At 51.8% G+C, this 25,529-nt stretch overlaps 1 protein-coding gene across 1 annotated transcript in view; it reads right to left on the bottom strand.

The window, feature by feature from the left end:
* Positions 1 to 25,529, bottom strand: part of VAC14 (VAC14 component of PIKFYVE complex) — a 130,898-nt gene that overhangs the window by 26,089 nt on the left and 79,280 nt on the right. Inside the window, exon 14 of the mRNA XM_077132975.1 lies at positions 13,648 to 13,780. Coding sequence (XP_076989090.1) covers positions 13,648 to 13,780 — 133 coding nt within the window. The remainder of the gene's footprint in view (positions 1 to 13,647; positions 13,781 to 25,529) is intronic.

Here is a 25,529-nt window from a genome sequence, read left to right as displayed (position 1 = left end):
CATTACGGATGCATGGGGGGATGGAGAGGATTGGGAATGGGGGAGGGTGTGGACAAATGGAAGGAATGAGCCCTGGGAAGCTGGTCAGGAATGTGCCAGGTGGGTGAGGCAGGGGGGTGGGGCTGGAGTAAAATGGTTTTTTTTTTTTTATGTTACAAAGGAGGAAAAAAAAACCCCACTCCACCCCCACCCCCTTTACTGTCCTCAGTAAGCATTTTCAACAAGGTCACAAATGCACTGGCTCTATAGATTTTTGGCTTCAAACCACATTTCAGGCAGCCTTTAAAAGCCCAATTCTTGGCGCAGCCTCAGCTGAGCCTGAGGAGAGGGAAATCTAGGGCGCTTTATGCTTTGAGAAAACAGCAGATCCAGGTCACAGCTTCCTGGCTCCTCCCACCGTATTTCCATCAGAGCACCAGCCACGGCACTGGGGCCCACACTTGGTAGTTTATTGTCACTTGTGTGCCCATTCCACTAGCTGGCAACCTTGGGGAAGGCAGGAAAGTGGTGGCTCACTCATCAGTTTGTGCCCGGGGCTGGTAAGGGGGCCTGGCACATTCCAGGCACTCCAGGAAAATTCAAGGATTCAATTACCGAATTGAATGAATCTTTGCCCCCCTCCCAACCAGGTTAGCACTCTGTCACAGATGCCACGACAGTCTTTCCTCCCCCCTTCTAAGCGCTCCTATCACGCCTGATGGAGGCTGGGGCTGTGTCTGCCAGGAGTGGCCACAGTGTCCAGGCAGCGCACGATAGTTACTGGGAAAATCAGAGCCTCAGTTTCCTCCTGTGCAAAAGAACCCAGGTCCCTTCCAGCTACCCTCTGAACTGAGCCTAAAATCAGACTGAGCCTGGGCTCTCTTCAGTTACAGCCCTGTGGCCACCACCCTGGGATACACGTGTGGGAGGAACTTGTGGGGAGAGGACATGAAGCAGCTGGGAATAAACCAGCCTGCTGGGAGGCACTGGCCTGCATTCTACACCCCGATTCCCCATGTGACAAAGGCAAGAGGGCCTGTCCCCTTTGCCAAAAACAACAGAGCAGACAATTTCTAGTCTCTGGCAACATAAAACATTGCAAATGGAAGGAAGCCAGCAAAGAAGGGATTAGGTGGAAGATCTAATTCTTTGTATGCAGTGCCGCTCCACACCCACTGGCTGTCTCCTGGCTCCACGGTGGTCTCCGGGGAGGTCGCTGGGTCCTACCTACAGCCTCATCCTCCCCTCCCCTCCTAGAGGGGTGCAGGATTTGGCTGCTGGGAGGGGAAGGAGAAGGTCACTCCTCCCACTGCCCCCACTATTCTGGAGGCCCTTGGGGGTATGTTTCACACTCCCCCCTTCAGTCGGCATTTGGACCTGGACCAGAGTGGGTGCTGGTTGGGTCTGGGCCTCTCTGGAGTCCTCTGCCTGAGACTTTAGTTCTGGGTCTGTGATTTCCCATGGACAACTGCTTGTCCTCTGGGAAAGCAGTTGCCTCTGAGGGTGGGCACCTGACCCCGTCCTAGGTCATCCAGGTCCCAGAGTTCTCTGGCCACAGCAATGGGCCAATGAGACAAGCCCATGACAGCTGCTGAAGCTGGGATGCTGAGAGGACAGGAGGCGGCTGAGAGCTGCTGGCGGCCGTCCTGCTTCAGCAGGGGTGGTCTACCCAAGAATGGGGCTGCAGAGAAGGCAGAAGAGAGAGTGGAATGGGGAGAGTGAGGTTGAGGCCCAGGGACATGAGGTGGGTACTAGCCTTGATTTAGTTTTTAATGGGCCAATTCCTACCCAGGCCTCCATGCTACCTTTATTATTATTTTTTGATGTAATGAGGGTGAGACTTGGTTTTATGTCAGTTGGAACTGTGAGTCTTGACTGGGCAATACTGAACAACGGCGGGGTCAGTAGGTGGAGGGGGGCACGACAGAGGAAGGGAGGATGTCTGGTCTGGGTTTAGGTCTTAGTTTGCTCAATGACACTCTCTCCCCCGTCCCTCTCTAGAACACAAGAGCAAGTGACAGCCGACATGTGAACACTTGCTTTCTAGGGACTGAGCCTCAGGGAGGCGCAGGTGCTGCAGCAGGAGTGATGGACTGGAAGGGGGAGGGTGCAAAATGAAGCCAGTCCCAGCTCTGCGAATGCTAACCAGGGGCCACTCCTTCACCTCTCTGGGCTGGGTCTCTCCCCATGCACAGGGAGGGCTGGATGCCCCCTCCCACGGTTACGGACATCGTGCTTACTGATACTTACAATGCAGCATATTAAATCACTGAATCCTCACAAAAAGAAGTAGGAGAAGTAATGATCATGTCCATTTTTCATATAAGGAAATGGGCACAGGAAGCCCTTTCCCATGGTAAGGGTGGACCCTTTCCTCTGGAGAGCGCTGGCTCTGCTATACCGTGTGGGGTTCTCTTAGGGCTGCCACTCATGGTGCCCCATAGCCCTGCTTTCCTGTCACTGCCACCCCATCAGGGTGGGCATGTGACCTGTCTGGGCTTATAAGAGCTTCCACCTGGACCACGGACTACAGGGATACGATCCTGGAGTTGGTGATAGCCATGTCTGTGCCCCTTGGGAGAGACCAAAACAACAAGGCTGACTCTCAGGCAAGGGCTGACAGGAGAGAAGGTACCCCAGAGAGATGCTACCTGAGTTCCTGGCTCTTGCTGACCTCCACCTGGTCTGGCCACAGAGACTCGTCAATTCCCCTTGCTCATTTTGGTGCCCTGACCTGGGCTCCTACCACCTGCCACCCAGAGAGTGCCGATGGACAAAGTTAGATTAGTGGTTCCTAAATCCAGGCTGCAGGTGGCGTTGGCCTGGCTGCTTCAGAGGCCCCTAGAATTCCATCGGTTGGGGGGTGAGGGTGGCTAGGAAGCTTTGTTTTTGCAAAGCATAGGTAGGGTGAACTAGGTGGTCTCCAAGGCCCTGTCCAGAGCTAAGATCCAATGCCTCCGAATTTCAGGTGGATTGTATTCAGTGTCCTGTTTGCTGGGAAGGATTGGCAAACATAAACCAGTAATTGGCAAACTTATTGTTATGGTCCCTGTTCCCAGGAGCTCCTGAATTTCTTGAAGAAGCACTACCAAACAAACACCAGGAGCATTAACCATAAAGAAAAACTGATCTGAAATACATTAAACTAAAGAACATCTATTCATCAAAAGATACCATGAAGAGAATGATCAGGCATGCCACCGAATCGGAAAAATAATTACAGCACAGAAGTCAATAAGAAAAACACCAAAAACTTAATGAGAAATGTGCACTTGTCCTGAATGGAGGCTTCATGAGGGAGGATATCTAAAAGACTAATAAACCATGAAAAGTCATTCAACATCATTAGTCTTTAGGGAACTATACATTAACACCACATGATAATTTCACTCCACACCTATGAGAATGGCTAAAAGTTAAAACTGATGGTACCAAGTGTTGGGGAGCATGTGGAGCAACCGGCCACTCATACCCTGCTGATGAGAGAGAGAACTGATGCAACCACCTGGGACAGTAGGTACTAACGGTGAACACAAGCACACGTTCCAATCCAGCAATCCCGGGGGATGCATGTAACAGAAATGGATAATGCATGTTCATCAAAAGATACACAAAAGGATGTTCATAGTAGCAATATTCGTATCAGTGCCAAACCTAAAAGTTCACCAGTAGAATGGAAACGGAAATGGTGGTATCTTCATACAGTGGGATACTACCCCGAAACGTGGGCTACTGCCACGCCCAGCACAGACGAATCTCACAAATACAATGTGGACCAAAAGAAGCCAGATGTAAAGAAACACAAAACTGTATGCTTCTGTTTATTTCAAGTTCAAAACCAAGTATGGCGGTAGAAGTCAGTTCGGTTTTACTCTGAAGGTAGAGACCGGGAGGAGACATGAAAGGGACCTCTGGATGCTAGGAACATTCTATTTCCTGATCTGAGTATTCGTTACATGGGTAGAGACAATTACTAAAAATTAATTGAGCTCTACACTTTTTTGAGTGTGTACTTTTTAATAGTTTTTTTTTGTCGTTTTATTTTATTTTTATGTTGTATGCTGGAGGTCACATTTCATTCTTCTTCCATGTGACTATCCTGTTATTGCAGCACCCTTTGTTGAATTTTTTTTTTTGAAGTTCATGGGCAGGAATTCAACCCAAGTCTCCCGCATAGCAGGCGAGAATTCTACCACTGAACTACCTTTGCACACCCAATAGTAGGTTGTATTTTTTGGCATGGGCAGGCCCCGGGAATCGAACCCAGGTCTCCAACATGGCAGGTAAGAACTCTGCCACTGAGCTACCGTTGTACTGACCCTAACAGGTTGGATTTTAATGAACAAATTTAGATGGGATAAAAAACAGCCTGGGCTTTGCTGGAACATCACCATGATGTCATGTTCAGGGGAAGGAAAGAAGACAGATCTAGGGCATTAAAGCAAAAAGCGTCACATCCCTTTATCAAAGAGATGGCAAAATCGGGTTGAAAATAAGCCAGGAAGTCTTGGATATGGAAGCACTTCCAAGATGTGGAAGTAACGTGAAGGGCTGGGAGCCTTCAAGTTTGGACGTCTGGGACTGGGTGTGCAAACAGCAAATTGGGGATCAGAAGGACCCATCCAAGGCCACGAGTTTAATGATAACAAGGCCGAGGGTGAAATGGAGACAGAAGCCCCATTACTGGGCTAAAGCTGATGCTGTGTGGGAAAGCAACAAGGAGAGCCAGACGAACCCCAGTGTAGGAAACCAGCCAAGTGTGAGAGCCGCAGGGGAAAGGGCGAGCATGTGACTGTGGCATGTGAAGACTGAGGGGGCCGGGGGTGGGACACGCAGCACTCTTCCCAGGAGAATAGGGAAAGACAGGCAAAACGTGGCACTCACCTTCTAAAAGGCAAGAGAGAGAGATGGGGGCTCCAAACAGCCAGCACAGGACACCCGAAGGAGGACTAGGGGAAAAAAAGCGATGACTCTGGAGGACCCTTGAAATCCATTCCAGTTCAGCTTCAAAAAGAGAGAGAGGTCAATGTGGTTGATGTGAGTGGCTGCGATAAGCCAGAAGGAAAAGTAAATAATCAGGGAGGGAGCTGGGATGAGACATGTCCTCCTGCATATGAGTCAAAAGGAGATTCAGACCAAGAAATACATTCATGGTCAAAGTGCCAGAGTTCCAATGAGATTACACCATTGAAATATAGAGCAGGGTGGGGTGGGATGGCAGCAGGCTAATGGTCAGGCAGGAAGCTGTGGAGGGCTGGGGCCGAAGTGGAAGACAAAAACGGACACAAGGCTCTATCCATCCTCTCACTTTGGCCTCTAAGGGGTGGCAGCTGCTGGGAGCCATGTGGGAGAGGGGTCTCCGTGGGCATTCTCTTTGAGTTAGTGACCCCGGGTGGAAGGGGCTGCCGTGAGAGGCCCAGGTGAGCCAAGAGCCTTCCAGATCCTGCCTGTGCAGCCAAGCTTGCTGCCCACTGTGTGGAAGAGCCACTACCCCATGGGCTTTAGTGTCCCTGGGGCTGGGCTGGTGGACCTGGTAATGCTCCATAGGCAGGAGGCAGGAATGCTGGTCCCAAGAGCGTGGAGAGCGGCAGGCACTTTCTGTTGCATCTGTCTCTCCCCTTCCCCACAGCACCCTGACGGCAGGCCTGGCTAGGGGAGGGCCAATGGCCTCTACCGCCAAGACTGGAGGACTCCCCGGAACCTCAGCTCCGGGGTCTCTGCATGGCTACCCAACACACTATGCATCATATTCCCAGTTGGGGGCATTTAAAAGACATGGGGACAACCATGGCAGCAGACCCAAAGCTCCCACTTCTGGGAGCCTCAACAGTTGAGTTTCTCAGGGGGCCATCCTGATCGGGATTATAAACAGGCATTTGACCGTCCAGCACCCTTCCCGGGGAACCCTACGCTTCTTCATGAGGCTCAGGGTCACCTGCCTGAGGCCATGTTCAGCACCAAACCCCCCAGGACAGCTCCTCCGAGGCTCAGTACCCAGAGCTCTCTTGTGCAGAAGGGGCAGCTGCCTGCACAGCCTTTCACACCCTATAGGAGGTTTCTGTATATTTTGATGAAGATGGGGGTGGGGGGAGGATGGTCTGCAATCTTCGTGACTCCCTGGGAAAAGAAACCACCTGAGGAGAAGAGGGGATCCCATGGGGGTCTCCAAGGGTAACATAAGCTGAAATGATACCAGGATAATACTGTGAGCCAATGATTGCGCACCAAATATGCAATGTGCATATGTTAAGAATGTTCGTGTTGTATGTTGATGGATTTATTAATAAAAATTAAAAAAATAAAAAGAAAGAAATGATATCAGGATAAGAGAAAGAGCTTCCCGAGAAGCCCATTCTCCTCTGGATAAACAACATGTGCTCTGTAACTGCATTTCTAGGAGTTCAAAAGCACTTTTAAAACTAAGGCCACCCATGTCTGTTCTGGCTCAGATGCAGCCCTCCCCCAAGAAGGCAGGAGGGTGGAAAATGACTTCTAGGGCTAACTTTACCAAGCCTGCCTTTATTTTTTCTAGATACTGCATTAAGATACACATTAGCTACTTGCTCATTAATCAAGTTGAGTTACTGATGTCAAAAAACTTTCCAAGTATAAAGAGTCAATGAGATCCAGCAAGTACTGCATATCCCATACAGAAACAAGCTATCAAGCTTCGGAAAGAGAGCCATTTGATCAAGTTCTCAGCTCCTGAGTGCGGATTCTGACAATTGCCCCACAGCGTGCTGAGAGGTATGCAGACCACGAAGAAAGAGCTTTTAACTGGAGGCCAGAAAGGGGGACCCCAGGGGGTGCCAGCATCAACGTGAGGAGGGAGCCCGAACCATGTGCCCATGGGGCGGGCACAGAGGTGGTGAACTGCCCCACCAAGGAGGCCAGGGCTCTCGGGGCAAGGGTAAGTCACCCGCAAATAAGTGCTTCTGCTTCCCCTCCAGGTGCAGGCCAGGCCCGTGTCAACTAGAACCAAGAGCTGGATCTGTGACTTTCTGGAATGCTGGCCATTTTACCTCTGGTTAGGGATGATGAAAACGAGACTGGGCCTTGTCCCCTCACAGGGACTTCTCTCTGGTGCCATCACATTTCCTCAGTTTTGCCTCCAGTTAGGAGATCTGAAGCCAAGAGCTGATTGTGCAAAATGGCTTCCACCACACACTCCGCCCTGCTGGCATCTCAACAGAAGTACCTCAGTCCAGCCCCCTTGCCGGGAAGAACTACTGTGGAAAGTTCCAGAAAATTCATACAAGGAGTTAGGCAGACCTAAATTGAAGCAAGCAAGAAGTTTGTTCTGGAGGGAAGAGTCCCTCCAGCCCTCCAGGAAAAAGGTCTTTTTCCTTCCCCTCTGCTGGGATCCATTCAATATGGCTACAAACGAGTGAAAGAGCAAACTCCATCCATGCTCTGGGCAGGTGGGTCAGGGCCTCCTCCAGCAGAGAGACTTAGGTTGGTGCTTGTCACAGCAGTTTATTTTTATTCTGTGCAAAGAATGCATCCATTAACAGGGAGAGAGGAGGAGGGCTGAGTGGGCTCTCTTAGAAGCTTCTCCCACAAGCTGGGGGCCAGAGGCAAAGCCTGCTTTTTTAAAATGCCACTTAACCAGGGATGCAGGTTTTTTCACGCCACTGCAGTTCACCTTCCATTACCTTCAGTTCAGTGGGCTTTTGGGGGCCTCAGCAATGCCCTTTAGGGGATTAGGGGGCGTGAGTAAAGACTAAGAGGCTGGGGGGGTGTACTCAAGGTCAGAGGAACCCCAGAGCCTGGGAAGGCCTGGGTGGACTGAAAGAGCGAGGAGGGGCACTGGGCAGAGGGGATGCCAGGTCCTGGTGTGGGCTGCCTACCAGCCAGTGCAATCTGGCCCCAGCTGAGGGCCCCATTTTCCGGGGCAGAATATATGAGGCAGGCAAAGTGGAATTTCCCAATTACAGCATGAAAGAGAGCTTCTTCTGTGAAGTTACCCCCCTTCCCCACAGGTCCCCTGCAATTAAAAACAAGTCCAGTTTCCAGTAGCTTCCGAGGTCCAGGCTCCCCTGCCCCACCACCCACCTCAGTGGCCAATCAACTCCCCACTCCACCAACCCCTCCTCCTCTCAACACAAGGGCTCTTAAGAAACCCAGAGCATGGGGGTGTGGGGCATATTAGTAGGGCATATATTAGGGGCCCTCAAAGCATCTGCTGAATTGGAGAGGCTTCCAGGTCAACAGCATCAGGGGCAACAGGAGGACCAGAATGGATCAGAAGCCTGATTGCTGGGGCTTCTCTGGGTCTATGTTTCATGAAAGAAGCCCCATGTCCACGTTACCCTTTCCTACTCGGGCCCTCGGCCGATCCTATGCAAACGCCCACCTCAACTCAGGAGTGCCCCCTTCACTTGGGGAGCGAGCCCAGGCCTCATCACCATCAACTGGCTGATTCGGGTCAGAGCCCACGAGTTCACAGCACACAGTCACTCGTTATAAGTGGAAGCATTCTCTGGCAAATCCTCTTTGCAAGGCAGCAGGGAGGAAGAGGAGGGGAAAATGAACAGCTGATGAAGCCAAAGGCTGCTGGCCAGCGGGCCATCTTGGCAGGAAGAGAGAGTATCTTCAGACTTGCTCCCTTCCCAGCACAGAAGCAGGCCTTGTAAAGATCCCAGCTGTTGGATTATGCTGGAGTCCATATCAGAGTTTATCAAAGAGGCTGGGTTTTCTCCCTCCTCTCCTTTTCTGCTGAGTATAAGTGGAACGGTTCACGAGGAAACAAGAGGGCTTATTCTGCCCGCATTAGCATGGAGGGGGGAAAGGAGGCAGAGGAGGGAAATGTACACGGACACCTACTTTGGGCAGAATTGTTTTTCTGGGGACAGAGCCAGGGTGCCAGTGGGTGTTTTGGGTGCTGGGGCTGCAGGCCTGGCACACCAGGGCCAGCTCCTGGCCCAGAAGGTCAGTTATTTCACCCTCTTTTGCAGGACTGGTCCCTTCTCCACAGACCACTACAGGAGGCCGAGCCAGAAGGTCTTGTCAGGAGGCCAAGCCACAGCTCCCCTCAGACAGCACCGATCCGGGGCTGTGCCAAGTGCTTTAACGTGTACCATCTTACGTAATCTACCCCAAATCAACGAGGCAGGAGCTATCATTGTCTCTGATTTATGGACAAAGCAAAAAGAGCTTGGAAACAAGCTGCATAGTTAGAAACTGGAGGAACTGGGATTCAAACCTGTCTGTTTGACTCTTGAAGTTCCACTGGTAATCAACCTGTGCACGGCCCACCCACCCTACTCCTGTGGGAATTCTAGGGAGGGGGTTTATGTGGGGGAATGATGGGGCCTCCTCCCAGCCCCCCGCCCTCCTCTTCTATTAGCAGATGGGCTTGACCTCACCCCTGTGCCAGAGGAGCTGGGACTGGAGCAGGCTGCAGTGCATCTTGCTGAGATGGGGATTAAGGAATCAATGGTTCCCCAAACTTAACATGTGTCTAAACTGCTATGTCCACTGGAAAATGAGAAGACTGGGGCACAGAGAGAGGATGTCTGACACTCTCCCACCCCCAGCCCCCTGGCTGGGGTTTGGGCGCCCTTCTCTCAGCAACTCCCACTCCCACACACAGGTACAGCGCTGGGAAAAGTGCGTGGGGGACAGGAAGTGTTCCCAGGGTCCCGAGGGCAATCATGCATCGTCCTCAACTGCCAAGCCCACCGGATGTTTGGCTTCAGGAAATCCGGATGCCTTTGTCCTTCCAGAACCAGCCCTTCTCTACCCCTTATGGCAGCGCTCTTAGACTCTGAGCTAAACATACCACTGCAGAAATAATTGGCTTTTAACTTGTTTGCCAGAAGAATATGTTTCCTTTCTTTCTCAAAGCTCAATCTTGGGGGTTGGGGGGAGATGCAGAGCTTAAAGTTTGCTTAACACCTGAAGAAGAAGATTGAGAAATCATTTATTGCATTTCTTATCAGGCTGAGGCTTCACCGCAGCAGTATTATGCTCCTCTTAAAGCTGTCAACAGAAAGTAAGGAAAGGAAACAACGTTTGCCAGGGAGGCAGGCACAACCAAGGGCTCTTATCCAGCAAATCTCTGCTAAGAGTGCTAGTTGCTGTCTGATCATGGCTAGGGGAAAGGAGATGCTGTCTGGAGGCCTCGTCACACACTGTGCTGTGTGTGCCCCTGAGAGCCCAGACTGGGGGCTGGGGCTGACAGCGGGGGGGGGGGGGGGTCAGCAGCAGCCAGGCATACTGGCTTGGCCCTGAGGAAGGTGGGTCAGGTGGCTGCTGGCTGCACCCTGTGTGCTGCCTGGGGGTGGGGGAGGGGGTGGCAGGCTGGACAAATGGGGTGAAGAACCAGGAGAGACAATGTGTGTGTGGAGACCAGGCTATAAGCACTTTTACCCATCCTTGCTGGGTTCTCTGTGTCTGCGCCAAGGCCCAAGAGACACCTGATGCCGGCTGGGAGTGAGGACTGGACTGGCAGTTAGGTTCCAGGCCCCTGAGCACCCAGTGGGGGCCGCGTGGGTCTGAGTGTCAGATGCAAGTGCTACCATGCAACTGGACGTGCTCAGTCTCTAGAGGACGGAGAGGCGGACCTGAATCCAGGACTCTGGCTTTGCGCTCTTCCACAGGAGGGCAGGGCGGGCACTGCTGAGTCAGCAGAAGGCAGGGGGCCCAGTCCAGCTCCAGCCAAGCCCAGAAGTCATGCTGCCCCCTCTCCTTTGCTTTTCTGCAGGATAAAGACTCCAGTCAGTCCCAGACGCACGAGAGACACTGAAAATCAGGCAGAGCCTTGTGCCCTACAGTCTGTAAACAGGAACATGGCCATGTCCTTGCTCCTCGTTTTACGGTGCCTTGGGGCCCCAAGCAGTGGGGAGAATGCCTGAGCACGCCCACAGTGCCCACACTTCCTCTCTGTGCCTTCTGGGGCTGCTTTTTACTATCCTGCACTCCATCTTCCCAACCCCTGACCAGGTGTGAAGATGACAAAGGATGGAAAAAACATTATAGCCCAGTTTTCCAAAGAGAGAAAACTAGCTACAAATTTCTTTCTCAATGGCACCTCGCTTTCCTGGTTTCCCGAAAGTCTTTCAGGCAAGGAGAATGAATCGAAAGTGCTGACACCTCTGCAGCTGGGAAAACCACCTAAAGTTAACTGTCACTCACGTGGCTACATTCCATCACATCCTGATGGGGGTGGGCACCTCTCACGCCACACCTAATCTCTACCTCAATACCCCACTGAAAAATGTCACACTGAAAAACTCAGTGTGAAGAAAAACAAGGGGACGCTTCCCCTTTTGGCCAATGAAGACAAGAATCTGTTTTTGTCACTTTGGCACCGTAGTTTTAACCAGAGGTGATTTTGCTTCTCAGGGGACATTTGGCAGTGTGTGGAGATATCTTTGATTGCCACAGTAGGGTGGGGAGTGCTACTGGCATCTAGTGGGTGAGGCCAGGGATGATGTCAAACATCTACAACACACAGGGCAGCCCTCCACCCCCGCCCCCCCCACACACAAAGAATTATCCAGTTGCAAATGTCAATGCTGCTGAGGCTGAGAGATACTGCTACAAGGTTCCAGAAAAGCGAGCGAGGACACTCCCTCCCTGCCCCCTGGGCATCTGTCTGGTGGGTTAGACCATCAGAAGCCCCTTCTCAGCTGGGCAGGACCTTAATGGTCCTGCTGTTTGTTTGATTTCTGGTCAGGCAGGTCTGTCCCACCCACAACTTAGCCCTTTGGCCCATTCCCCTGGCTACCTCCTACCCCCTCAGCCCTTGAGTGGGGGCCCATGTTATCCTCCCCTTCACAGGCAAGTTCTCCATCAAGTCTGTACCTGCTGCCTTCTTTACTTGTCTCCCACTTCTTCAGCTCCTTCCGTTTGCTTTTGGTTTCCACCCTGCGGCTGAGTAGCTCCTGCAGCGCCCTCAGTAGACCCTCTTGGGCCTCCCTTTCCCCTCACTGCCACCTGCCATCTGCTTCTTTCTTGGCTTCCTTCTATCTCCCTGGGCTTCTTCTCAGTCTCAGTTTCCGGCTTCTTGAGGCTCTGTAGGCCTTGGCCTCAGGCCTCTTCCCTTCTCCCTCTGCCCTTCTCACCAATGACTACTTCTTTCCCACAGCTTCACTGATAACCACATGTAACAGTGAAAGCTCCGCGAGGACAGAACCACTTGGAATAGTACCTTGCAGAGAGTCAGGGTTTAAGAAATATTTGTTGAGCAAATGAATAAACGAACGAACATGCCACCAATTTCCAGGTTTGTATCTCAGGCCCAGGTCCCTCTTTTGAGAGACAGATACATTCACCTGCTTCTTCAGCATCTGTCTTTTTTTTTTTTCTTTTGGGTGCATGGCCCAGGAATCAAACCCAGGTTTCCCACCTAAAAGGTGGGCGTTCTAACCACTGAACCACTCGTGCACCTAGCATCTATCTTTTGATGTCCTTGAAGTAACTCAAACTCAAACATGTGGCCCTGTTCCTTCCCACCCCTCCTCTAGGGCCCCCATCTCAGGGCCTGGCACCATCATCCACCTAGCTGCTTACACCAGACACCGGAGGTCCCTCCATGACCTGTCCCCTCGCCCCCCCCATGCAGTCATTCACTAATCCCACATAGTAACAAGCAGCCGTCCTCTCTCACTTGGACAAGTCTCCCAACTGGTCTCCCCACATATTTACCTTGCCCCACCCCACCCCAGCTGCTACCAGCAGCACAGCAATCTTTAGAAGAGAGAAATCTAGTCATGGCATTCCCTGTTCAAGCTTTTTCAGTGGTTTCTCACTGACCCTTGCCTTCTGATTTATAGCAAAATGAATTCTCCATGTTCTTTTCTGCCTTGAAGCCTTTGTACTAGCCAGACCCTCTGTTCAGAATCCTTGCTCAACTCTGACTTCCCACGGCCTCAGGAGACTCCCTGATCCTGTGACCACATTAGTCATGTCTGCTCCCCAAGCACCCTGGTTGTGTTAATAACCCTGTCACCTCAGAGGTTCTGATTCCACTGGTCAGGGGTGAAGCCAAGACGTCATTTTCTTAAATGCTTCCCTGGTGATTGAACACATAGCTGGGGAGAACCACTGCTGTAGGGGACCTGGGGCCACTCAGGGAAACGCCTCTGCCTGGAGGCCTCTGCCCCTGATCTAGAGCTCTCTGGCCTGACAGTGACACCAGGCTGCTGATCTGGGGACCCTGTCCTTGGAGCTGAGTAGGAGCCGTTGTGACAACAGCTCTGGAGGAATCATGCAACTGGGCTAATGCCCTGGGACTGTCTGGACTGGGCTCATTTGACTTGAGAACCTGCCTATGCCAACACCAGCACTGCCACCAATCCTGACGAAAGCCCATGCTGGGGCTCGGCACTGGGCAACAGCCTTGCTGTGCATTCCACTGCTCACTGCTCCCCCCCCCCAAGACTCTTGTGATGACATTTAGTGAGACGGTATTTAACTTCAAGGGAAAACAGTGCCTCAAGTGAAACATTAATTCATTTGCTCCAAAAAATGCCAACATTGGTAGCACCAGCAACTACGTGTGAAAGAGGAATCGTCTCAGTTTTTTTTAAGAACAAGCCCAGAGGGCAGGACAGGAGGAGAGAGAAGGGAAAAAGAAAGTGGTTGCTCTAATATCTTGTAGGGTGTGAAATGAGTGACTGGAGTTGTGTGAGGAAGAGAGAAAGGTACGCGGAGGCCAACCTGATGATGAAAGCGCCTCTGACCTCCAGGAGTTTCCGCTCACTGCTGAACCTCTTGAGAAGGTTGATCATGAACTTATAGAAGTAGGAGTTCATGGTGGGAGTAGAAGGAGAACATTCTAAGCCTTTGGTACCTGTGGAGAAAAGGACAGATATGGGATTTACTCTATGTGTCTACAGGGTGATGAGAGCCATACAGAATATAAACAAGTACAAATGCAAAAGAGGGTGTGTGTGGGGGGCCATGTGTGTAACACGATAAGGAAAATTCTTCAACCAAGGACCAGTGTTTGGAAGCTGAAACGAAAGCAAGGACTGTTAAAGCAAAATACAACTTTGATAATGTAAAAATACCCATTTATCTAGCCACTCCTCCATCCAAATCACACCTCCTATGTACAAGACCCTTGGCTAGGTGCTATGAATTATTATTATTTTGTAAACCAAACTTCTATTATCCCAGTAAAGAAAGAATACACTCAAGCTTTTCTTTCGCCAGTTGAGGACACAAGACAAATCAAAGGGAAAGAGAGAGTTAAGATGGGTCCACAACCTCTGTGGTCAACCAAACTGACAAAACCGTGGTAGGCAGAAGCCTAACTCCTTTCCCAGTGTTACTGAAGTAAAAATAAATTACCCACACTTCCACCAGATTAAAAACGTAAGCATTGACAAAATGTTATAAAGCATTTTAATTGTCAATGCTTTGAAATCAAATATTCTTTCTTCCTCATCTTCAGGCAAAGCTGTACTTTTAGAGCAGTACCTGAAAACTTTCAAGGCCCTGAGTTGGTCTTATAACCCGAAGCACAAGCAGGTCTCCCTCTCATACGTATCCCAGCTGAGGGTCAGATACAGCCACCCTGCTGCCCACCACCCCAGCACCTGCTCCTGCCTGCAGCACCCAGTACCAGGGGGAGAAGGGAGGAGCAGACAGATGCCAGGATGATCCTCACGGAGCGTATTTCAATTTTACATCCTTCCTATTACATGCTGACCTCAACAGCACTGCTGGGAAAGGTGTTAGGGAGGGTAGGAAACCTCCCTCAAGCCGTCTGAGGCATTAACATGGCAATGTTTTTATTTTTTTAAAAATAACTTTGAGATCTAATTCATATACCATCAAGTTCACCCTTTGAAGGCGTACAATTCAGTAGTTTTTAGTATATTCACAGAGCTGTGCAATGATCATCATTACTTCCAGGACATTTTCATCACCCCCAAAAGAAACCCCATACACTCTTGGCAATCACTACATTCTCCCATTTCCTCTCCCCTTGCAACCACTAATTTAGTTTCTGTCTCTATGGATTTACCTATTCTGGACATCTCCTACAAACAGAATCATATAGTATGTGGCCTTTTGTGTCTGATTTCTTTCACTTAGCATGTTTTCAAGGTCTATCCATGTTGTAGCATGTACCAGTACTTCATTTTTGAGGCTGCACCACCTTACATTCCCACTAGCAGTGCATGAAGGTTCCAATTTCTCTACATCCACTTCAACACGTTACCGTCCATCTCTTTTGATTACAATCATTCTTGTGGGTATGAAGTGTTATCTGATTGTGGGGTTTTTTGTTTTTTGGTGCATGGTCTGTGTGCTGGTTTGAAAGGAAGTATGCCCCCTAAGAAAAGCCATGCTTTAATATAAATCCTATTTCATAAAGGTAGAATAATCTCTATTCAATACTGTATATTTGAAACTGTAATGAGATCATCTCCCTGGTTGATGTGATTTAGTTAAGAATGGTTGTTAAACTGGATTAGGGGATGACATGTCTCCACCCATTTGGGTGGGTCTTGATTAGTTTCTGAAGTCCTATAAAAGAGGAAACATTTTGGAGAATGAGAGATTCAGAGAGAGCAACACTACAAAGCAGAGAGTCCACCAGCCAGCGACCTTTGGAGATGAAGAAGGAAGACACCTTCCAGAGAGCTTCATGAAATAGGAAGCCAGAAGAGAAAGCTAGCAGATGATGCTGTGTTCGCCATGTGCCCTTCCAGCTGAGAGAGAAGCCCTGACTGTGTTCGCCATGTGCCTTCTCACTTGAGAGAGAAACCCTCAACTTCATCGGCCTTCTTGAACCAAGGTATCTTTCCCTAGATGCCTTTGATTGGACATTTCTTTAGACTTGTTTTAATTGGGACATTTTCTCGGCCTTAGAACTGTAAACTAGCAACTCATTAAATTCCCCTTTTTAAAAGCCATTCCGTTTCTGGTATATTGCCTTCCAGCAGCTAGCAAACTAGAACAGTCTGGGAATTGAACCTGGGTCTCCTGCATGGAAGGTGAGCATTCTACCACTGAACCACCCGTGCACCCTTTGACTGTGGTTTTGATTTGCGTTTCCATGATGACTAATGATGTTGAACGTCTTTTTATGTATTTATTGGCCATTTGTATACTTCTTTGTCTACTTATGTCCACTCACATCCTTTGCCCATTTTTAAATTGGGTTGTCTTTTTGTTGCTGAACTGTGTAAGTTCTTTATATATTTTGGGTAAAAGTCCCTTATCAGGTATTTGATTTGTAAATATTTTCTCCCTTTTTGTGGGTTGTTTTCTCACATTCTTGATGGTGGCCTTTGAAGTATAAAACTTTTAATTTTGATGAAGTCCAGTTTATCTATTTTTTTTCTCCGGTTACTTGTGTATTTGGTATCGTATCTAAGAATCCACTGCCTAACTCAAGGTAATACATTTACTTGTGTTTTCTTCTAAGTGTTTTATAATTTTAGATCTTACACTTAGATCTGTATTCCATACTGAATTAATTTCTGTATATGGTATGGTATAATATCTCATTGTTTCATATGTGGATACCCTGTTGCTTAGTATAACATGCTATCTCAATAGCCACCATTTATTGAGTACTTTCTATGTCCCATGCCTGTCTAAACCTTTCACACATAGTATCTAATTTAATCCTCAAGATGATCTGTGAATATACATGCTATTACTATCCTCACATACACAGAGAAGCTGTGCCTTAGTTAAGGATTCCAAAGTCACAGAGCTGGTGAGTGGGGGAGTCTCTGATCTCAGGCAGTGGGTCTCCAGGGCCCATGCTTCCAGCAACTCTGCCATGCTACCCATCTCTCAGGTACTGTGTCTAGGCAGGTTGTGGTTAACACGTTAGAAGGTGGTGCCTCGATAGGTAGGTGAGTAGAAGATGGCACCAAGATGGAAGCCAAAGTCTTGCCAAGACTGAGGACAGACAGAAAATGGCACCATTGGGAGCTGTAGAGGAAGCACTGGCTGCTGCTCTTAGCAAATATGGGGTGGACACTAGGAGAAACAGCCGCCAACAGAGGCAGCCGAAGAGTGTCACTCTGAGGTGCCCCTTCCCCGGTCCATGAGCTCGGTGGGAGCAATGACCTTTCTGCTAAGCCAGGAAGGAGGGTTTCTGGGAGTCATGGCCAGGCACTGATTGGCACTAGACAGGTAGGGTGTGGGGTCTCCAGGAGTCAAGACTAGCTGCAGGATGGGACAATCAGCTCCTAGAAACGTCAGTCGAAAGCACAAAACAATGTGCTGAGTCATTCAGAGTATTACACGTGAGAATCAGAGGGGAGCGGAGCGTCCATGGGCCAATTTCATTCAACACCATCTGCGAGAAGGCAGCAGTACAACCCACCTCCCAGGAGCTCTACCTTTAGTGCTGAACTCAGATTTCCCTAATGGCCTCTCATGGTCCCTAAGGGGAGGTGACTGGGAGTGAGAAAAGGGGCTTTTCTTGTTTTGTTTTGCTTAGCTGTGGATCACTCTATGCAAATTCCTCACCAGTAGTTACACCTTCCAAATGTACTGGTCTCTCTCGTGAACCCTGACAGGGCCAAGCGTTCATTAAGAAGCTCAGGTTCAAGGGTAGGCTTTGTTTAACTTCTCGTTGGGCCCCTCCCCAGAACAGCATGGCTTGAGTGGTCCAGTCCCCTTCCCAGGACTGCTTGCCGACTTTAGGCCACAGATTCTTCCAGGTCACGTTACCTGGGGCCAGCTGGGGCTGATCTCTGAAGAAGCGGCTGCGGGTACAGCTGTTGTGGTGGCCCCACTGCCCCTTGTCACATCCCCATACTCTGGTGTGAACTTGGCATTGGTGGAGGCCTGCTGGAGGCATAGGCTGTGTTCACGTCCCTGTTCCCCTTCCTCTTCTTCATGGGCACCTCTACTGGCCCCACTGCTGGAATATTTTGGCTGTAAAGAATTCCAAAGAATTCTGCAAATACAGAGGGACTAACACTGGGAGTCACCGCAAAGGAATCTTCCCCACCTAGGGCCATTTGGGGACAGAGTCTCTACTGCCCAGGGGCCAGGTGCCCCTGGCAGGCACTAGGGAGGGCTGCTGGCTGGCCCAGCCTTACCCAAGATAGCAGGGAGCACTGAGCATGGTGGCCAATAGTGTGGGCATGGGAGTCTGCCAGACCTAGCACTTACCAGCTGTGCAATGGGGCATGTGTCTTAACCACTCAGAGCTCATCTCCTTACTTGGAGAGTAGGGGAAAGAAGTGTCCTCATGAAACGAGTCCAAGTCTGTGGTGCACTTGGCCTGGGCCTGCCACCTAGTCTGTGCTTGAAAATGATGGGAATTCTATGATTGGCAAGTGTCCCATAGCCCAGAGTCCTGCAGTGTTGGACTGTTCTCACTGGCTGCTACCTTCTGTTTCAGTTTGCTAATGCTGCTAGAATGCTGTATATCACAAATGGATTGGCTTTTACAGAGGGCATATTTTAAGTTACAAATTAGTCCTAAGGCTATGAAAATGTCTGAATTAAGGTATTCAGAGAAAGATACCTGGACTCTGAAGAAAAGCAATGGTGTCCGGGGTTGCTCCGTCACATGGGAAGGCACATGATGACATCGACTGTCCTCTCCTGTCTCCTGGTTTCAAACGACTCTCTTAGCTCCTGTTTCCAGTTGCTTTCTCTCTAAGTGTCTGTGGGTCCTCACGTAGCTTTTCCAGGGTAGATTCTGGTTTTCATCTCTTAGCTTAGCATCTCCAAACATCTGTGTTTGGTATCATCTCTCTGATCTCTGTGTCAGTTCTTTTAAAGACTCCAGTCAACTAATTAAGACCCACCCTGAATGGGCGAGGCCACATCTCCATGGAAACACTAATCAGAAGATCCCACCCACAATAAGTCTGTACCCACAAGACTGGCTTAAAAGAGTATGGCTTTTATGGGTACATAAGTTTCAAATCACCACACCTTCCTTCCAGGTAGCACCCTGTGTCTCTCGAAGTAAATGACTAGGGCTCAAAGAAGGAATGTGTCACTGGATGGGATATTCCAGATCTGGGACAATTCTACAGTGCTCTGCTGGAGGCAGGGAGCAGAAGAGGTGGTCACCTGTTACCTGGCCACTGGGTGGGAGACTGCCCACCCTCAGTCAACAGATGGGCCCAAGGTGGCTGCTCTGGACATGGCTCCAGGCTCCTGAGCTGTGTGGCCTCTCCTCTGAGCTGTACTGCCCACTCCTGCCATCAATTCTGTGTCCAGGACCACATGGTGACCCCTAAGGAGTAGAAGGGAGAAGCTGGCCAAAGCCATACCTGTGAGAAGCCAAGTCAAGTAATTCTCCTCTTATACAGCAGGGGCTGCTGGGAAAGCTTTGTGGCTCAGCTCCTCCCAGTGCTCCTGGAATTTAAAGTCTACAAACAACAAGAGATCAGGGGCTCCATGTTGGAAAGCCAGGTATCTTCCCTGAGCCTCAGCTCGCAGGAAGCCAGGGTGTGCTGGAACTTTGGGAGTTGCTCAGGTCTGGACTGTTTGGCCTGTAGCTCTTGGGGCTGGGGTGACTTGGGGTTTCCACTGCTCTCAAGAAGAGGAACCTCCCCAGGACAAGTCTGGAAGCCCTGGAGAGCTCAGCTGGGACCCCCACATGACAGGCAGAGACAACAGATCTGGGCGGGGCATTCCTTTCACAGAGGGGAGGGCAAGACTTCTGGGTAGGTTGCCCAAGGATCCCATAAGTTTGCATCCTGGCTAGGAGGACCGGGGGTCAGGGACAGATGGGGGTGGATGGGGGGAGGGCTGTCTCTGTTCACCATGGACAGGGCAAAGGTCTTGAATGCCCCTGGCCTTTGTTTCCCCCCTTACTTCCCTGCCACTCTTCTGACCTACTCAGCCCTTCAGGCCTTGCTTGCTTGAGATGGAACCTAATATTCCAGGCAGGGCTGTGGGCCCAGGAGATGGGGAGAGGAAGTGGGGCAGAGAAGAAAGAAGAGAGAACAAATCCACTCGGGAGTGTTACTACAGGAATCTTGGGACTCTCTCAACTGAACTGATTTCTGCCTGAATGCAGCCTGCCTCCGCCCTGCAGGAGAGCTCAAGTGCTGCCATTGGCCACTTCCGCCCACACCCCAGCGACGGCTCCGGCACCCATTCATCCCCATGTTCGATGAGCATGGCTTGGAAGCCAGCCTCCCTTTCTCAGCAGCTCTAATAAAAGCCAACTCTGCTGAGCAACCCTGATGTGGAGGCCCTGGGCCTGAATGGCCACGACATCCTTTGCATCTGGGGAGGTCAAGACCCAGGGAGATGGGGTAACCTGCAGAGTGGGGCCAGGCTAGGAGCGGGTGCCCTTGACTCAGGGCAAAACTTCAAGTACTGTGCCCAGTGGAGGTGCTTCTCAGACCCACCAAGAAGGTGGTGGGCTGTCTGTCCTGGCTCAGGACCAGGAGGGCCGGGTGGAAAAGAGATGGAGGGGGACAACCTGGCAACGGTGCTGGGGGTGGGGGTGGGAGGTCTTTCAGGGGACCAGGAAAGGGACTCACATTCCCCAATCCCGAGAGGACCAGTGGAGGGAGGGGAGGTACAATGCCTCGGCCTGCAGCTCCGGAGCAGGCCAACAGCCACTGGTTCTCGCATTTATGGTCTGGGCAAGCGAGGAGCCTTGGCTGGGCTCTGGGAGGAAGTTCATGTGACCCGCAGCTGGCCGAGGGGCGGACAGATGCTGTCGGGAGCTCTTGGTATATGAACCAAGCCAGGGCGGTGGGCGGCTGGGGAGCCAGCCCTGCAGATGTTACTAAGTGAAACCTGATGTGGCGACATGAGAATCTGTAGCACGCCTCACAAACAACCTTCCCTGGGATGTTTTGGATTGAGTTTTGTGGCTATGACGTGAAGGAACCTCACATGTTAGGATAAAAATAGCTCTGGCCTCAATACACAACGCGAGTTAACAGTTCAACAAAACCAGATGTGAAAACACTGGCTGCTTGGCTCAGGCCCCGCAAGGCCCCTGGCTCCCCTCACTCGCCCACCACGGCCCAGAAGGAGTGGGCTTCAGCCTCGGCTGCCCTGGCTGAGAGCACAGAGGGAATCCCAGAGACCCGGGTCAGAACCAGGTCCCGCTGATGATGATCAGTGCCACCTTCTCTGAGGTGGGCCACTGCAGGGCTAGCACAGGGCGGGCTCTAAGGCAGGGGCTGGGGGTGGGGAAGCGAGGGGACTGGGCTGGGAAGGGGCAGCTTCCCCACAGAGCTGAGTGGCTGGGAGGAAGAGGAGATGGCCTCTTCTTAGGCAAGGTCTCTGGGTGGCGGGGAGCCTGCGGAGCTGGAGGGGCCGCAGACCCCACTGCTGCGGGGATAAGGGTGGTTAAGGTGCTGTAGTCATGGCATCCCTGGGACCCGATCCAAGACGCAATCGCTTTCTTATCTGTGAGCCAGCCCAGCTGAGGTCAGCGAGGACAAGAAACCTCTCCCTGCCTGGGACAATCACGAATCAGGGAGGCTTTCCAGCTGTTCAAATTCAGTCAGAGAGAAGCTAATGGGCCAGAGCAGAGCCCTGGGAGGAATTTCCAGCTGACACGGCAGGGGAGAGAGGGGCCGCATAGCTGCTGCCTCCAGAGAAGAGCTGCTGCTACAGGGAGCGAGGGCTGGGGCAGGCAGCCCAGGGAGGGAGGGGAGCAGATCAACAGGAACAGGCCTGGGGGGAAGGGATGCCCACCTGGTGACAAGGAAGGCCTCGGAGCAAGAGCCAGAGGACACTTTCCTGGACAGTGGGGCTCAGGGAGCTGCCCTGGGGCCCCATCTCCTGCTATTTCAATGACCTCTGAGAAAGGAGTGCCACCCCTCACTGTGTGCCTGAGCGGGGGATTTAGCGACAGCAGACCCCGGCCCTGTGGTCTGAGACGGCGCTTCCCAAACTGCACTGAGCACACAAACCACCGGGGACCCTGACAGAACAGGTTCTGAAAGTCTGGGGCGAGGCCTGGCTCGCACCTATTTGAGGACATTGTGGAGATGCCGATGCTGCCCCCACCTGCAGGGGGAATAGCCAGGGTCGATGAGATTAAGACCAGGAGGGAGACAGGTGAGTCCCTCGCTGTCCACACGGAGAGGGACGCATGGGGGGACGGGGAGTCTCACGGAAGAGGGGGTCCTCAGAGCTGCCCTTATAAGATTTATCGGGTCTTATAATAAAGAGGGCAAAAGCGAAGGCAGCACCTCACCTGTCCGTCCTGTACATGCAGGAGCTGGCAGAGTCCCGCCAACCATCCACCAGCCAATGTAGGGAGGAGGGCAGGCAGCGCAGAGGCCATGGGGCAGGATGGAGGCAGAGCTGGGCCGAGGACCCCAGCACCCATGCTCTCTACGTGGCCTCCTGGACTGAAAGGAGTGTGTGTGTGTTGTGGAGAAGAGGGGCCTTTAAAGCACAAACACTAATAAGTAAGACTTTTTAGGGGCTGGGAAGTGGCCTGGTGTGGCTGGAGGAAGTGAAGGGGCAGAGGAGGGTGGGCAGGTCTGGGACTGTGAGGGCAGGGCCACATCCAGCACCCAGGAGGGCTCAGGACTGACCGGGCCAGCCACCACCGCTCCTTCCAGGAATCTTCCAGGCCTGGGCAAGGGGGGATTCACAGGTGCTCTATGTGCGGAGGTCAAGCAGCCTCCAGCCAATGTCTCTGCCCAAGGGCCCCACCCAAGTTGGGTATGACAACCATGTTCACCTCTCAGCTTTTGTTACGAGTCAAGGGGCCAATATGTGTCATGTGCTTAGAACAGTGCCTGGAACTAATGAGAGCTCAATAAATCCTGGGAGTCATTATCACTATTGTCCATGTTACTGCTGGGCAAAGAGCCCCAGAGATGGTTTTCTGGATTTCTTCTGGAACCTGTTTCTATCTGGTGACATGAAGATGTTTCGACAGTTGGGCTATAATGAAATGGAACAGAATCACAACATTTCATTTTTGCCTGTGCTTTTTTTTTTTTGGGTGCATGGTCCGGGAATCAAACCCAGGTCTCCTGCATGGAAGGCGGGCATTCTAACCACTAAACTACCCGTGTACCCTTTGCCTGTGCTTTTAAAGCAAGGGGTAAAGACCCCAGCCTGGGCCAGAGACCTGCATTGTGTATTGGCAGAAGTGGTTTCTCTCCCACCAAGAACGGGTCCTGTGGTAGGAAGGGGAAGTCAGAGAAGACTGGGTTTTAGGGGCAAGCATCAGTCTGGGCTGATCTTTGGCCCCAGATTGTCACACTGCTGCTGTGCTTGGCCAGGGCAGGACAGGGTCACCCCAGGCCCAACTGCCCCTACAGCAGCTAAGTCCAGGCCCCAGGAGGCCTGACTTGTTTCTAAATAATGGGCTGGTCCCAGATGCCTCCTCAGCCCTGTCGAGCCCCTGAGTAGGCGCAGGGTCAGGGCAGGCCCCCAGGCCTCCTTGAGGGCTGCGTCATCCCTGCTTCCCCAGAGCCAGCAGGGCCTCCCCAGACTCCACCCCGAGTGGAGAAGGAGGAGAGGAGAGAAAGCACAAAAGGAGCTGAGTCACAAGGAGACCTGAGGGATCGTTCCGTCTCATCTCACCAAATCATAAGTGAGGGATGTACATGGGAGAAGGAAAATGTGTCTCTATGGGCCTTTCACAGAGCTGCCCATCCCCGCCCCCAGCAGCTCATCCTCTCCTGACTGCCCCAAAGGCCACTGAGGACCCAGGCTGGACTCCATGGTGCAGCCGCCTCTACTGTCGGAAGGAGCAGGTGAGGCACCAGGGGCCTCTGGAGAGGGAGATGTTTATGCTCTGCCAGGCGGGAGGAAAATCTCATGGGGGCAACTTTATCTTCCAGGCCCCCCGGGACCACTGCTGTGGCACATTTAGGCCAACACAGCAGCTACCCAGGTGCTTTTTCACTGCCGCTCCCATCTGCCCCACTGGGTTTACAGACATGATGCACCAGCGGGGACATTTGGTTCCCTACAAGCCCCACTGATTTCATCTTCCCTGGGCACCCTGACTCCTCTGATGTCCAGAAAGCTGCTTTACGGGAGGGGGTGTGTGTGGTTCCAGCCCAAGGGGAAACAGCTCAGCGGCCTGCAAGTCCTCAAAGCTGTGCCCTGGAGAGCACGAGGAAAGCAGTATCTAAACAGGAAGAGGGTCTAGCCTTGCAGCCCCCGCCCATGTGCATGGCCAGATGGAAACAGACACAGCGAGCAACCCCCTCGCATGCCTGAGAGGCGATGTGAGAAAGAACAGCGAACAGGGGAAGGCGTGTACACGAACTGTGTGCTTCCTGCCCTCAACGGCCACCCTGAAGCTTCACGGGGCGCGGTGTGCGCAGGCAGCTGGGGAGGAGGGCCAGGGCACAGCTTGGCTCCCACATGCTGCTCTTGTAGGTTTCATCTAGAGACTGGTCTTCCTGATGATGAAGTAGGGACACCGTACGTCCTCTGTTCTGGGAGGTGTGGGCATATGCAGTACTTAAATGCAGAGCCTGGCACGATGTCTGACCTTTAAAAACCATGGCCCCACTGGGAAAATGGGATGAAAGTTGTGGACATGCACATGTGCACGCATGGATCTGCCTAGGGGTTCCGGCACCCCTGCCGTCCATCTGTGGGCTCAGGTGAAGAACTCATGGGATTTGTATTGTATATTCTAAATTAAGAGGCGCTGTTGGCTACAGGCACTTTCTTGGTGCTCTTCCTAGGATGGAATTTCTTCCTACTTGGCACACTTTGTTGTTTTTCTATGACAACAGGGCAGGTCTGCTGGTCTGACAGCCTTTGGGGAGCTGGGAAAGGCTCTCCTGCCTCATGCCTGTTAGCAGCCCACCCATCTCGGCGGGGCTCAGAGTTCTTTGCCATACACGTCCCCTGGCCCCTGTTCCCGAGCACTGGGAGGGCTGATGTACCCCCAGCTCCCGGAGCAGGGCTGAGCTGCCCTGGGAGTCTTGGTGGGCACACAGCAGTCTTCCTGGCCTATCCTTCCACTAGTGAGTCCCAGGTCACATTTACCAATTATTCTGTGCCTGAGAGGAAGAGGAAAACATACCTCACAGGTAAAGGGAAAGATCAGATCAAAGAGGCGGGATAATTCCATGAGGTTGGTCAGGCCTTCTTGGTAGTGCAGGTGCCCATGGCATCCCTGGCGTTTCTCCCTGTCTTTCCAGACAGCAGCAACCCTTCTCCCTGTCCCAACTCCTTCCCTCCCAGGCACATCCCTCTAGTGAAGCAAGCCTGGAAAATGCACTGCAACACAAGTTGGTAGGGGAGTGCCTTGGCAGCTGGGGTGTCTCCTGGATGTGTCTGTACATTGACCAGCATTTGACATCCAGACACAGGGTCCCCAAACAGCTCATTGTTTAATGCAGAAGTCAAGCGTCAGATAAGATTTGGGACCTTTCAGCAGTAGCTTCCCTCCCTCAGCCCCACTATGCTGAATCAAGGTGTCCTTCCTGATCCAAGGCTGCTTAAACCCCTCTGTGGATGTACCATGACAACTGCCTCCTGGGAGGGGAGAGCTGAGGGCAGACAGCCTGGGGCTCCTTTACACAAGGGCCTTGGCTCAGCTGCTGCCCCCATCATGTAGTCCTCCCACTCCATCTCTGTGTCCCTGACAAGCACCCCAGGGACTTCAGGTGATCCTCTGCGGACCCAGGATG

This window comes from Tamandua tetradactyla, chromosome 16, assembly GCF_023851605.1.
Source record: "Tamandua tetradactyla isolate mTamTet1 chromosome 16, mTamTet1.pri, whole genome shotgun sequence".
Taxonomy (NCBI): Eukaryota; Metazoa; Chordata; class Mammalia; order Pilosa; family Myrmecophagidae; genus Tamandua; species Tamandua tetradactyla.
The sequence above is the reverse complement of the archived record's forward strand: the minus strand, read 5'-3'. Positions and strand labels throughout refer to the sequence as shown.